Raw genomic sequence first — 13733 nt, 5'->3', positions numbered from 1 at the left:
AAATAAAATGTTCTACACCAAGGTATCTCTGTCTTACTGGTAATGTTTAAACAGTATTAGTTTTAAATGGGCAGAAAAGAAACAAGTATTTAAAACTTGAGTTTAAGGAATCATTGTTTCAGATACAGAATAAGAATATTATTGAAATCTGGTAAAAAGTAATTTTTAAATTTTAAGGGATAAAGAAAAAATAACTTCCTTCAAGATTATCATATTGGCTTTAGAAAAATAGAGAGGTATTACAAATACTGTGACTCAACCTTTTATTGCTTAGAAGATGGTTTTTTTTTTTTTTTTTTTCCTCTGTACCAGGGATTGAACTCAGGGGCCCTTAACCACTAAATCACATCCCCAGCTTTTTTTGTATTTTATTTAGAGACAGGGTCTCTCTGAGTTACTCAGGGTCTTGCCAGATTGCTGAGGCTGGCTTTGATCTCATGATCCTCCTGCCTCAGCCTCCTGAGATGTGTGGATTACAGGTGTGTGCCCTCACACCCAGCTGAAAGATAGTCTTTTTCCCTCAAAGATTACTCATTTCCTCCAGAACTTTGTGAACTAATATTAATTGAATGGCAAAGACCATTTTAAACCATTTCTCTATTAGAAAATCAGAAAAGATTACTTTTTCCTTTTTTGAATGATGAAGTGTATGTGTTTTTAGATTAAACATTAAGGAATGCCTAACTATTAATTAGCATTGGTATCAGTTTTTTTTACAAAATACTTTTCATACTTTTCATAGTATTTTCCCCGTAATCCTGGGAGATGACTCACCAGGTGTTTTCACCATTTCACACTGAGAGTGTTGCAACTTGAAAAGTGCTCATGATTGAGCCAGTGGCCCTATTGTGTATTTTATACAGAGATAGACACACGATGTATGGATTGTGTTTATTTAGGCTAAGCACACCTTAGTTTGTACTATATTTTAAATGACTTTTTGTGTAAATTCCATACCAGCAAAGATTGGTGATATCCTAAAAGGTAGTGCAATGATACAATAAGGCTATTATTTTATCATAGCTGATTTCTCTAAAATCTGAAATCTTTTATGTGTCTGGCTTTGCTTAGAAGTTATTTGTTCTTTTAGATTAAGCAAATTCTGCTGAAGTACTAAATAGACCATTTAGTTTTTTTAGTGTAATTAATATAGGTCAGCAGGTGAGTTGAATCTTTATAATCATTTAGATGGAAGAATTAAACAATTATCAGATCAATGCAATTACATTTCATTAACAATTTGGTCTGTATTTGCAGTATTATGTTCTTGCTTGAATTTTTTTTTTTTTTTTTTTTTTTTTGAGATAAAGGAAAAAGTTTTATTGCTCTGCTGTCAGGAGAAACACAGGGGACTCCTATCCTAAAGTCTGTTTAAAGAGGTGATTGAAAGGCTACATTCCAGGTGTGCCCTGTGTGTGGGGTGGTCTCCTAATTCACTTGTTAATGTGGGAGATTTCTTAGATCTGGTGCCATCCCTGAAGTCTGAATTACTTCATTCCTATGGTGGGTGTATGCTTAAGGACAGATAATCATGCTAGAAATTTATATTTCTGGGAGAGATTTCTGTTTCAAGTAATGTAGGGAAGCATTTGACATTTTAAAGGTATTACCTAATATGTTGCAAGTTTTTCAAAATTATTTTAGTGGTAAAATCCTACAAGTTTAGTTTGTAAAGGGCATTTGCAGGAAAGTGAAATTAACAGTTCTGATTCTGGGTAAATTTGTTATGGTCATAATTTATGTTGTGATTTCACAAGGGTTTGCTCTGGTTACATCACTGATATGAAATAGAAGCTGAATACAAATATTTAATCAGGTATGTGGATAGACTTGGTACTGTTTTCTTAACAAATCATTGATTTGTTACACAATAATTGCCCCTTAAAATGGTTTTGAAATTACTTTTACTCTCTGAGTTTTAAGGAGCTGTAAAATGTGAATTAAGGATTCCTACAACAATAACTCTGCCTTGACAAGAAGCAACATACAACTCAAGATGTTATTCAAGGTTCTGATTAGTCTTCATTCTTGAACTTGTTTTTTCTGGTTTGTGCCATTTATTAAAATAACTTCTTATTTATAGCTGAGAACGGTTATTTAATTTTTTAAAATTTTATTGCATTCAAATAATTTCTAAAGACCATTAGATACCACAGTCACCAACTCCTTCACACTACATACCTGCTTTATATCTGACTCAGATTAGGAGTTAAAATATCTGAAAACATCCTTTAACCAGAAATTATTGGGAGGATAAGCCTTATGGCTTGACTACTGGGTTCAAATCTCACCAAGAAGAGCTATACCTAATTTTTATACATTTAGGTCCTAGGTTCAGGAAGGTATGAATGAGTCAGGGAGCGGTTGCCAGTTATAACTTCAGAAATCAGAACTGGACAAAAATTGGGGTTGGAACTTTTAAAGGCCAAAATAGCTGTGTACCCACTTCTGTTCCTCTGCCAGGGGCTTGTAATTTATGAAGAGGACGGAGAGCAAAGGGGGATGGGCAGGGATTTGCTAATGGAGAGGTTTTGCTTTATAAAACACTTTACAGAGAGGCAATAGCCACAGAGAAGAAGTTGGAGAATGAAAGGGTAATTGATCCCAGTAAGATAGGAGAGTGAGGAAAAGAAAAAAGGAAGGCAAAAGCCAGTTTAAGTGGCATGTGGCAGGACAAAAGTGTGGCTCTAAAATTCTGTTGACTTTATAAAACACATCACCCACAAAAGAAAAGGCCATACATAGTATTTCTATAAAGGCTGAACTTTTTTTTCTGGGAGTGAAAAGGTACTGTACCTAGCAATTTACTGCAGAGAAAATCATACCTTAAAAAGTGCTCGTAGCCTTTCTTAATTGAGAAGGGAAGTAAAATACAAGCCAAGTACAAATCCAATGTTTCCCAAGATTGTTTTTATTATAGAACAACACAGATCAAAGGCAGAGGTATTTTAAAATCCACATTTGTACTCAAAAGTTTTTCATGAGATATATGTCCATTTTTAAAAAAAGAACATGAAAATACCACACTTATGAAGAAAAACTAGTAGGACATCGGTTATGTAAACAGAAGCATTGTGGTTAGGGGATTTTTAATTTTTGTTTCTACTAAGAATAGAACAAGAATCAACAAATTTTCTCTGAAGGATCAGATGGTAAATATTTTGGACTTTGCCAGTTAGAGTGTCTGTCACTACCCTGCTTCCATTGCAAGAAACCAGCATTGCAGCCAGATGGTGTGCTTTATTACTTGTCTTCATGGCAAAACATCTTTCCTCTTGTAATGCCCCTGTATCCTCTACTGAGAAAACATCATGCTTACTATAATGCAAAAATGCCTGAAGGAACTTCACATTATCTCAGAGGGTTCTGAGGCTTCAATCTGGAGCCCAGAGGTAATAAATTCAATGACTGGCATACAGAAACATATGAACAGTAACACAAAGGAACAATTCGGAGTTCTTCACCTCCACTCTTACAACCTACTTATAAACTTCTTACCAAAGATTCCTTCAGCAAAAACAAAATGAATATTTTTTAAACGAGATTAACATTTGCATACTAGCTTGATGGAGGTTTTATGTGAGTTTATGGGTGGGGGGGTGCTGGGGATCAATTCCAGGACTTCACACATGCTAGGGGAGTTCTCTACCACTAAGCTACACCCCCAGCCATTTTTATTTCATTTCATTCTGAAATTAGAGTCTAAATTGCCCAGGCTGGCTTTGAACTTGTGATCCTCCTGCCTCAGCATCCTGAGCAGCTGGGATTACAGGCATGTACCACCACACTGGGCAAACTTTTTTTAAGCTGCATGTAGGGGCTTAAGTACTGCTAGCTTATGTCTACTAGCTAATAATACAAATTCTTTTTGTGTCACTTTTCTTCTCAAAAAGTCTCAAGAGAACCCCAATTGACTGGCAGACTCCATGTTACAAGTTTGTTCAACAGGAAAAAAAAGAAAAAGAAACTAAGAACTAGAAAGTAATTAAAAAAAAAACAAAAACAAAAAAAAGCTCCAAGAAATGACAGAGGCAATGGTACTCAGCAAATCAATCTACTCTACATTTCCCAGCCTTGCCTGCAATTAGATTAAGCCTGGGTCAGTCAATAGGCTGAAGTAAAGAGGAACTGATGTGAGTTCTATGTTTCTATGCGTTTCCATTCCCTGTAGCTAGAAGAGACAGGAGGTAGTTTTGTATGGCTGGTGAGTGGTGCACAGAAAGAATGGCAGAACAGGCTGGAAACTATATATGTATTCATTGTTTGACTGCTCTTGTGGAAGTTTCAGGAACACAGGGATTCCATCTGTCCTGTTTGTTCTTGTGAGGACACAATGTACATCAAGGGTTTTATGAGGAGCTGTGTCATGCTATGAAAGGTCTAGCAACATTCTTCCCCCATGGCAGGGGTGACCATATTATATTCAGACAACTTAGAAGTCAGCCCCTCTAACTCCCCTCTTTACATTTTTCCACCCCTCTCCATAGAGCCTTCCAGAAGGCTAAATTATAGTGATAACATCAATGGGCTTTCTTGTCATTTGTCTCCCATTTGAGCTGTGGATGGGAAGCAGAATGCAAGAAGAAAGGAAAGTGAGGTCATGGTCATGGTACTTACTTAACACACAGATTTAAATACATATAACTGCATAAGTACATATGAACGCAAATATAAAGCATGATTTCTTGTTAGGAATAAATGGAATACGATGTTAAAGAAACCAGAACAATCTTATCTTCTATGAAAGCACACACAAAAAGATAAATTCAAGATAGAACGTTCTTTGATGAATATGAAAACTGGGGATGTCAGAGAAGCTGGATATTTAAAGTATGTAAATGTGGCACTAAAATACTCAGACAGTAGCTCACTCTTGCATGGTGCTTGAACACTGCCAACATTTGCTTTGAGATGTCTTGGTCTACTTCCACTGCTGAGAAATTCCTTTTCTGGATTTCACATTATTTCTTTAACTACTAAGAAAGGAAAAGCAGCCCATGACAGATAGCAGCTGGCCTGGACAATCAACCAGGCCTTTGTGTTGCTAGGAGCTGGCTCAGCATAACTACACTGTGATGTTCTACAGAACATAAACAATTTCATAGAATACCAACACCAGACACGTCCACTAAGTGACCTTGAAAAATCAAAACAAAAACAAGACCACACTATAACTATGTCTGAACATAAAAAAGGTGAGAATTGTCCCAACCACAAAAATGACCAAAGCACCTTCTGTGCTGGGATACATTAACATATTTATTAATTACAGCTTAGCTTCACTTCATTCCATACAATACAACTTTCCCCACACCCTACTTCCTGACAGCAGGCAATCCTGAGCAAAGTCCCCAAATCAACCAACCCAAATCCATATCCTAGAATAATCCTAACATTCTCTCACTCAGGCACCCCACATTTCTCTATAGTGTGTGTTTTCCCTTACTACAAAGAGCAATAAACCCAAGTGCTTCTTCCTTTAACCAGTGTGTGCACTTAAGACTACTTACTCATCTAAATGAGGTGCACCTGCTCATGGCTGGAAGGTAAGTTCATTGTGTATTGGTTAAAGCACTTCAGTGTTGTTTTTTTCCCTTTGGAAGAACAGCTCTTGGATTTTTTTTCCCCCAGTACTGGGGATCCAACCCAGGTCCTCTTGCATGTTAGGCAAATGCTTTACCACTTAGCTACAGCTCCCAGTCCAGATTATTTTTTAAATTATTTAATCAGATTTGCATTCTTTGTAAAATCACTTTTAGTCCCTACTTCAATAGCTAATATTTAGTGATGTCTATAGAAAGGAACATCTTTAGGGAAAAAAAGATGGATATAGGTTTAAAAAATCCATTTATAATCCATCTCCAAGGGCTGAGGAGTTCAGAAGGCCTCTAGACCTTGGGACAAATTTTGCTTTGGGCCCCATTTCCAAACCTGATATAAAACAAACAAACAAAACCTTCTTCCCGAGTCCTGTCTTTCTGCCTCTGAGAACTGATCTATTTAGTTTTGTCTGCCTGGACCCATGATTGATGCTGACTGCCTTGGTCCAGCTCTGGGGGTTAGAAGTTATGCATCTTTGCTGAACATGGCATTTTTCCCATTCACCACAATCTAAAACGGCACCTCTTCCAGGTCAATGCATTTATTTCTTTTATGTTTTCTCACTATGATGCTAATTTGTACACTTACCTAATAGGTGCAATTTGATGAGGGATATGGTGAATTTGTAGTGACTGCTTGAGAAAAAAATAGTTCATCTGAGAAGTACTTTGAAACAGAAAGTGAATAAACCTCCATGAACAGATTGCTTTTTTGTTTTGTTTGTCAAAAAGAAAGGTAATTTTGTTGAGGGTAGGGATCAATCTAGACTCGAAATTACTAGCCAAATGTGCTATAATTCTTTCATGTATGTATATGTCAAAATCTGATTTTTCCACATCTAAACTCTCTTTCCTTTCCTTGTAGAGAGAACAAAATACTGCCTTGTAGTGATAATTTCATATCTGCCTGAGACTGGTATAATTCCTCCTCCTCCTTCTCCTCTTCCTCTTCCCCTCCCCCCCACCCCTCCTTCTTCTGTGTGTACAGGGGCATGTGTGTTGTTCCTCTTGTTCTCCATTTCCCTCTCTCAGGAAGCTAAACATTTACCTTATTTTAAAAAACAAAGGTTTGTTCATGTTCTAAACATTCTAAAATGCCTACATTGTTTTTATGAAATAGTAAGTTGCCAACCTTTAAAATTCCCTTAAAATAAAAACATAAGTAAAAATCACATTCAACTGAATAGAATGGTAATAAAGGACATCTTTCTCAAGTGTTCTTACCAATATTCTTTTTGACTATGTATTTATTTTTGGTGCTGTGTGTTGAACCCAGCCTTGCACATGCTAGGCAAGAGTTCTACCTCCGAGCTACACCCTCAGTTCCCCTTGACTTTTTTAAAAGATCTTTTCACATGTCACTGTTGCCATGCGTCCTTCACATTTCTGTATGTAATATAAAAATGTAAAGGGTAAAAATGCATCTCTCCAATCCAATTCCATTAGTAAAGTGAGTTAGCCAGTTCATCAGCATGTTCTATGTGTGGAAAACTTTAAAATTTTCTCATCATACGGCAAAGTGGAAGCACTAGAGGGTGTCATGGAGTTCAGCAATTCAAATTATGAAAAAACAGCTCTATATCTTGCCATTTTCTGTCCTGGTGTTAGCCATGTCTTCTCCCCTTCCTTCCCCTCCCAATGCACTAAATCTTTCAGATCCCAAGCCCCCTTTTGGCTGTGGCTATTTTCCATACATTCATTTATATATCTGTGCATTCTCCCTTGATGATTTATCCACTCTGGCCATTTTTAGTCAATTTTATTCTTAGATTTAAATTCAAATACAGCTACTAGGGCTGTGGTATAGCTTAATACAAGAGCACTTGCCTACCACGTGCAAGACCCTGGGTTTAAACCCCAGCAAGATGCACACACAAAATCCAAGTGGCAGTATTGGATTTTGACCCTGCAACTTTGTGCATGGTCACTTCTCAGGTTCTTACACCTAAATCTAGGTGCTACTCTCCCCACCTGCTAGTGTTCCTACCAGGCTAACACAGGCACCTCTGTTCCCTGTTCCAGAAACACACCCCAAGTGACTCCCTCTCTTTATGTGTAGACTATTATATCACTACATTTGGGGGGGGTACTGGGGTATTGAACTCAGGGGCACCTGACCACTGAGTCACATCCCCAGTCCTATTTTGTATATTATTTAGAGACAGGGTCTCACTGAGTTGCTTAGCACTTCACTTTTGCTGAGGTTGCCTGAACTCTCGATCCTCCTGTTTCTGCCTTCTGAGCCACTGGGATTGCAGGTGGCACCACCCCACCAGGATCACTACATTCTTTCTGAGTATGTGTTTCTACGACAGTAAGTTTCTTGCAAGAAGATTACCAATCATAGACGTAACACATTAATATTACTCAAATTGTTGAACAGTTTACATTTTTAATCTGAATAGGTGCATTTAATAAGCAAGTAACTCTAAACTAGTTTGTCTTTAGGGACAAAAATAACAAATTCAGGTTCACAAGCTTTAACCATTCCTTTTTTTTTTCCTGTTATAAATTAAACTGTGGATGTTCTGTAATTAGTACAATGGACACTAAAAATGTTTCATGGTTTGCTATCACAAAAGTCACAGGATTGCTAAATGTATGTTTAACTCGTTCCAGAGATTCCGTAAACACTGCTACTCATTTTCAAATCCAGTTTCACAAGTAAAAAAGAATAGCTACTATGCATTTGGCATGTTTCTATATGGGAAATTTAGTGTCCTTATTCATATATCTCACCAAATCCTTCCCAAATCCCATTGAAGTACCTGTTTATTATGCCCATTTTATAGATAAAACTAAGATTTAAAAAGATTGAGTAATGTTTTCAAAGTCAAACAACTAGTAAAGGACAGAACAGATCTGAACCTAAGTCTCAATTCTAAAGAGCCTGAGTTCTTAAACACCATGATATCTGAATTTTCCACTATGGCAAGGGACTTTGGGAAGAGTTTGCATTCAGTGTGCCAATCATCACAAACTATGGGATAAACTAGACCTTTAGATTCTGGGCAGACAAAACTAAACTGGCCAGTTCTAAGGGACACAAAGTCAAGACTGGCTCTTCAGGAAAAACAAAGTTTAAATAAATCCTGGCCAAGTCACAACCTGCCACACTGAGTGGTTTGTCTCTGCAAGGACTATGTGAGCAAATGAAAATATGCATTGTATACCTATTAAAAACCTGAATCCAATCACCACCAGTTTATGTTCTAAGCCTTCTTTTTTATGGTCTCATGCTTGAAGAATTATTGCCTTTTAAATTAACCTCAAGAACTGCAGTTTCTCCAACATGAGCTGAATTGACTTTGCAAGGAGGCATGACTTTTTAACTACTAGTAAATTGTTCAGGTTTAAAAAAAAAACTCTCAAAAACTGAAATGGTGAGGGGTTGGTTGAATTTTGAGGCTGAAAAGTTGTTATTTTGTATCTCATCTGTCCTGCTCTTTGGGTTATAGGGTTAGACAGACTGCTATGAATCATCAGAGGCAAAGGCAGAAGAGATTTTTTTCTTACAAATGTCTTGATAACCCTTGTCCTTATTTCTTCATAATTTTGGTAAAAAATTCTAAGATGCCTCATATCAAATCTTTAGGAAATTAAACTCGAATGTCAAAATATTTGATACACATTTATATATATTTACTGTCCATATCCATGGGGGAGTACTTTCAGGACCTCCCTCAAATACCCAAATCTGCAGATCTTTAAGTCCCTTTAACATATGCACATCCTCCTGTGTATTTTAAAACATTTTAAGATTACTTATGATACCCAATACGAGTTACATTGTTTAGGGAATAACGACAAGAAAAATGTCTATATGTTCCATATTTTTTTTTCTAAATATTTAAAAATCATCAGGTGACTGAATCAATAAACGTGGAACCCATCCATGGATACAGAGAGTTGATTGTGTGTGTGTGTGTGTGTGTGTGTGTGTGTGTGTGTGTATAAGTATAAAATTACATAATTTTTTTTGCTTCACTGCCCCCAAGTGGTATCACTGAGAACTAATTCTGACAATTGAGTTTTTTTTTTTTTTAATACTATTAGTATGTACCTATAACTTATTCTGTAAGTGTAAACCCATCTTTATAGGAAATGGCACTTCTTTCACGTTAAGTAACTAATATGTAGCACATAGTAAGTAAACGGTCTTGATCCTCAAAACATTTTATATATGAGGAAATCTTTTGAAAGGAAGATAAGGAGTGGAGTCAACAGCTGGAAATCCTGGAATTACTCATGGTGCTACTGGGGTCTATGCTTCTTAGGCATTAGGAAGCAATAATCTGCCTCTTAACACGTACATGTGAACTGATCTTCGTACAAAGATGACCACAGGGGGAAAGTTATCCCAAAATCCACTCAACAGCAAAAAACACAAGTACTAACTGAAGCTCATCTATAATATTATTTATTTGTTTCTTGTTCTTAGGAACCGAAAGGGGGGAAAAAAAAGAACTGAGTTCCAAGAGTGTAGAAGCCTGTGGCCTCATTCACAGCTATACCCTTATTACTTAGTACACAGCATGGCAGAGATGTTGAATAAGCATGGATGAAACAGTCCATGAGGGAAAATGGGCCAGTCACTGCTAGACCATTTCTTACTACCCACGCCCAGAGAACGACTTCAACTCTGACTCACAGAAAAGTTGAATCTGTAAATGTGAAATCTAAACTGAGATCTTTTTTGTGGGCTCTATGGGCCAGGATGGAGCTTGCTTAGAAGGACGAAATGGAAGGGTCAATAAAGGACAGAACAAGATTACTAATGTTGAACTTTTAAGTGTTGAGTCTCACCCTGAAATGTGTTTTTTCCCTATATTTAAATCCTGTGGTCTTACCTTTCCTTGCATATTTATTAAAGCAATGTTGTGCCTGTAAGAATCACAATTCCTACAGGCATTACTGGAATGGGGTCATTATTTCAAGGAGAACATAAGGAATTTCAAGAAAGTTATTTGTTGAGTATGTGTAATCCTTAAAAGCAAGGGTTATTGTTGGTTTTGTTGTTAAGCAAGTCAAGTCATTTCCAAGAGCATGACATGATGGAGACAAGACCATTAAGAAGCCAACACTTGAGAAAATCATTTTAAAAGCTTGTAAGCATTCATAAGTCCAGATTAAAGATTCCACTGTTATGCAACGTGTCAGGAAAACATTTCCACCCTCATGACTCATACTTCTGTGTTACAAAAATTACTGAATGTTTCCTTCATTTTAAAGAAATGAGAACATAAGGGTGCTAGGTTAAGATAGCTGACATCCAGAACGTGAAAACACAAGAACTATTGGGCTAGAAAGAATCTTATATTGATATCGTGTCACTGGGGGCCACACTTCAAAGAGGGGAAATTACCCCACCTTTTGAAAAGTATGTCCAGAGACAACTTCCTAACCCAAACCAGCTCAGCCCCATGGTTCTCCTTATGGCTTACTCTTGACCGCTCACAAAAGGCAGAAGCCTTGGAAACGCGAAGTAAAATAATTTCTAAGTAGGCCGAACCGCACCTAGCCAGGTCTCCTGTGCCTTAATGCAAGTAGGGAGTTCCCAACCCTGCCATCTACAGACCATCTTGGTCTCCCTCACCCTTCCTCAACGCTTCAAGGGGGATCTACTTGCGGATCATAGTGTCCGGAGGGACTCGAGCTGACCGACCATTACCTGCTCCAGAGGGTTCCGGTCGCGCCCCCACCCCCTACCCCGGTCATCCGGTAGGTCCCGCGACTACACAGCTCTCTCGACTACTCGATTTTCACCGACTTTATTGGCTCCCGACTCCGGCGGGCTCCTCACTGCCCATCTCCCCGCTAGATCGTACTGGCCCTCCATGACATTCAGCACAATCAAAACCACTGCGGGACCGCTTTGGAAAGAGCCTTTGCTGGAGAAGTCAGCTTTCCCGTGGGGCGTCAGGGTCACTTGCTCTTCACCTTCTGACTCTCAGTCTTCTTGGGCAGCAACACAGCCTGGATGTTGGGCAGGACGCCGCCCTGAGCGATGGTCACTTTTCCCAGCAGCTTGTTTAGCTCCTCGTCGTTGCGGATGGCGAGCTGCAGGTGGCGAGGGATTATCCTAGTCTTCTTGTTGTCGCGCGCGGCGTTGCCAGCCAACTCCAGGATCTCGGCCGTCAGGTACTCCAGCACCGCCGCCAGGTACACCGGGGCCCCAGCGCCTACTCGCTCCGCGTAGTTACCTTTGCGCAGGAGTCTGTGCACTCGGCCCACCGGGAACTGCAGGCCCGCGCGGGAAGAGCGGGACTTGGCTTTTGCCCGCACTTTCCCACCCTGCTTTCCACGACCGGACATATTCACTTCTCGCCTGAAACTCCAGTGAGAGAAACACCAGCAGGATCGGTATGGAAATGCAGCCTACCACACCGAACTGCCTCAGGAAACTCTGGGTGGCCACTAGGCAGCGCCTCCCCATTGGGCGTCGCAACTTCCGCGGCTCCGCTGGCCAATGACAGACCGAGTCCGCCCCCAACTAGCGCGCTAGCAAAGGAAACGCCTGGGCCGACTCCCTCCAATCAAAAGCGCAAATTCCTGGTCCTCGTTTACATAGCAGCTCCGACAAATACCCCTGGTCCTGATTGCTTCGCAGTGGCGGCCCTAAAGTGTATTTAGTAGATGCTGGTTTTCAACACCCACGCTTGCTCCCAGGAAAAGAAACTCTTTAAGAATTGAGACTACTCAGTTGGAAACAGAATAATCCGGAAGGATACCTGCTCTGTCCACAAGTACGAAAAGCCCTAGCAATTAATGTCACTCCTTGTACAGAAGTTCCAGTGTTCTCTAGGTGAATTTTCTCGCATAATACAGCATCTTGTCATCTGACTACAAAGCCCGCGCTTGTGAACAACACTGCTCCTGCAGCGAAATCACAGCTTCTAGCCGAATTCTGCCCGCCTAGTACGGAGTAGATTGCGTCTTCCTTTATACTGGCACCATGCCTCCTATTACCCAACAGTCTGAGGAGCTGGCTTCAGAAGACGTTTTATAGGTAGTTGGACATATGAACCTTCCTTACTAGACCAGTGGACGCTGGTCTTCCTTCAAAGTTCTGTTGCTCACAGGCCGTCAGTCTTTCCCTTCTGAGACTCTGAAACTAGAGTGGCAGGCTAGACAGAAATGCTTTCTACACTGATGGGATGGGACAAGAGCCACTGAATTCCATGGGAGAGACTGCAGGCAGAGTTTGGTTACTGAGGTTGAAAGTCTTGTCCTTGGCTTGCTTTCTATAGGTCATAACCCCTGGACTCATGTTCTCACAATCTTGATGAGCCAAGCGACTAAAGGAAGAATGGCAGCAACTTACTCTTATATACTCAATCTCATTTGAAACAAAGTGAGGGTGGGTTTTTTTTTTTTTTTCCTCATTACAAATTACTTTCTACTAATTATTAAGTTCGTTTCATTTACCTTAACACTTGTCACAGTTTTATAATTACATGGCTTTATGATGTCATATTAAACATTTGCTTATTAAAATAAAATTTATGTGGGTTTTTAGCATCCATTTAAAAGTGAAACAAATTTGACTACTCATTGTCCTACTAAAGATTTTTATTTCATTGAAATAATGTTTATATATATATATATATTTATGTATATGTACCTTACTGGTAAGCACAATGGTTTTGAAGCTGAGAAGCTGTATATTGTCATAGCTGAGGCCATCATCAGGCACCAGACTGTGACCTCCAAATTCTGGCTTTACTACTTATCAGAAAATAATTATTTAAGCTCCATACCTATCTCAAAGTGTTTTGAAGATTAAATACATCAGTAGACATCCAATAACTGTTAGACATGCTAAGTAAAAGCACAAACCAATCTGATGCAGATTTAACAAAATGTTCCTGGAATGAGTTCTGTAAACTGGTTTAAATTTTTGCCTATATCATGGGAAATTTTTAACAGAATTTTTAAAATTATTGTGGACATTCTTTTTCTTTTATTCTAAGAAGAGAATTCTAATTTGAGTCAAGGATTTACAATCACGTTGTGAAGTTTGATCACAGGACTTTTGTTTTTCCAATCATACAGGCAGTGTTCCCAAGGTTCTTTTAATTCATCTTTTAAAGAGAGAACCATTAAAACATTTCCACTTCACCTTACTAGCTA

General features: G+C 38.9%; 1 protein-coding gene across 1 annotated transcript; it reads right to left on the bottom strand.

The window, feature by feature from the left end:
* Positions 1–10004: 10004 nt before the first annotated feature.
* Positions 10005–12002, bottom strand: LOC124983655 (histone H2A.J). The gene has a single exon (XM_047551107.1). The coding sequence runs from the start codon at positions 11913–11915 to the stop codon at positions 11526–11528; it is 390 nt and encodes a 129-aa protein (XP_047407063.1). The 5' UTR covers positions 11916–12002; the 3' UTR covers positions 10005–11525.
* Between the last annotated feature and the right edge of the window lie 1731 nt (positions 12003–13733).

This window comes from Sciurus carolinensis, chromosome 4, assembly GCF_902686445.1.
Source record: "Sciurus carolinensis chromosome 4, mSciCar1.2, whole genome shotgun sequence".
Taxonomy (NCBI): domain Eukaryota; kingdom Metazoa; phylum Chordata; class Mammalia; order Rodentia; family Sciuridae; genus Sciurus; species Sciurus carolinensis.
Note: the sequence above shows the minus strand (reverse complement) of the source record. Positions and strands in the feature narration are given on the sequence as shown.

Bases quoted from the DNA above. Each gene is read 5' to 3' on its own strand.
- LOC124983655 (XM_047551107.1), bottom strand. From the start codon at position 11,915: ATGTCCGGTCGTGGAAAGCAGGGTGGGAAAGTGCGGGCAAAAGCCAAG.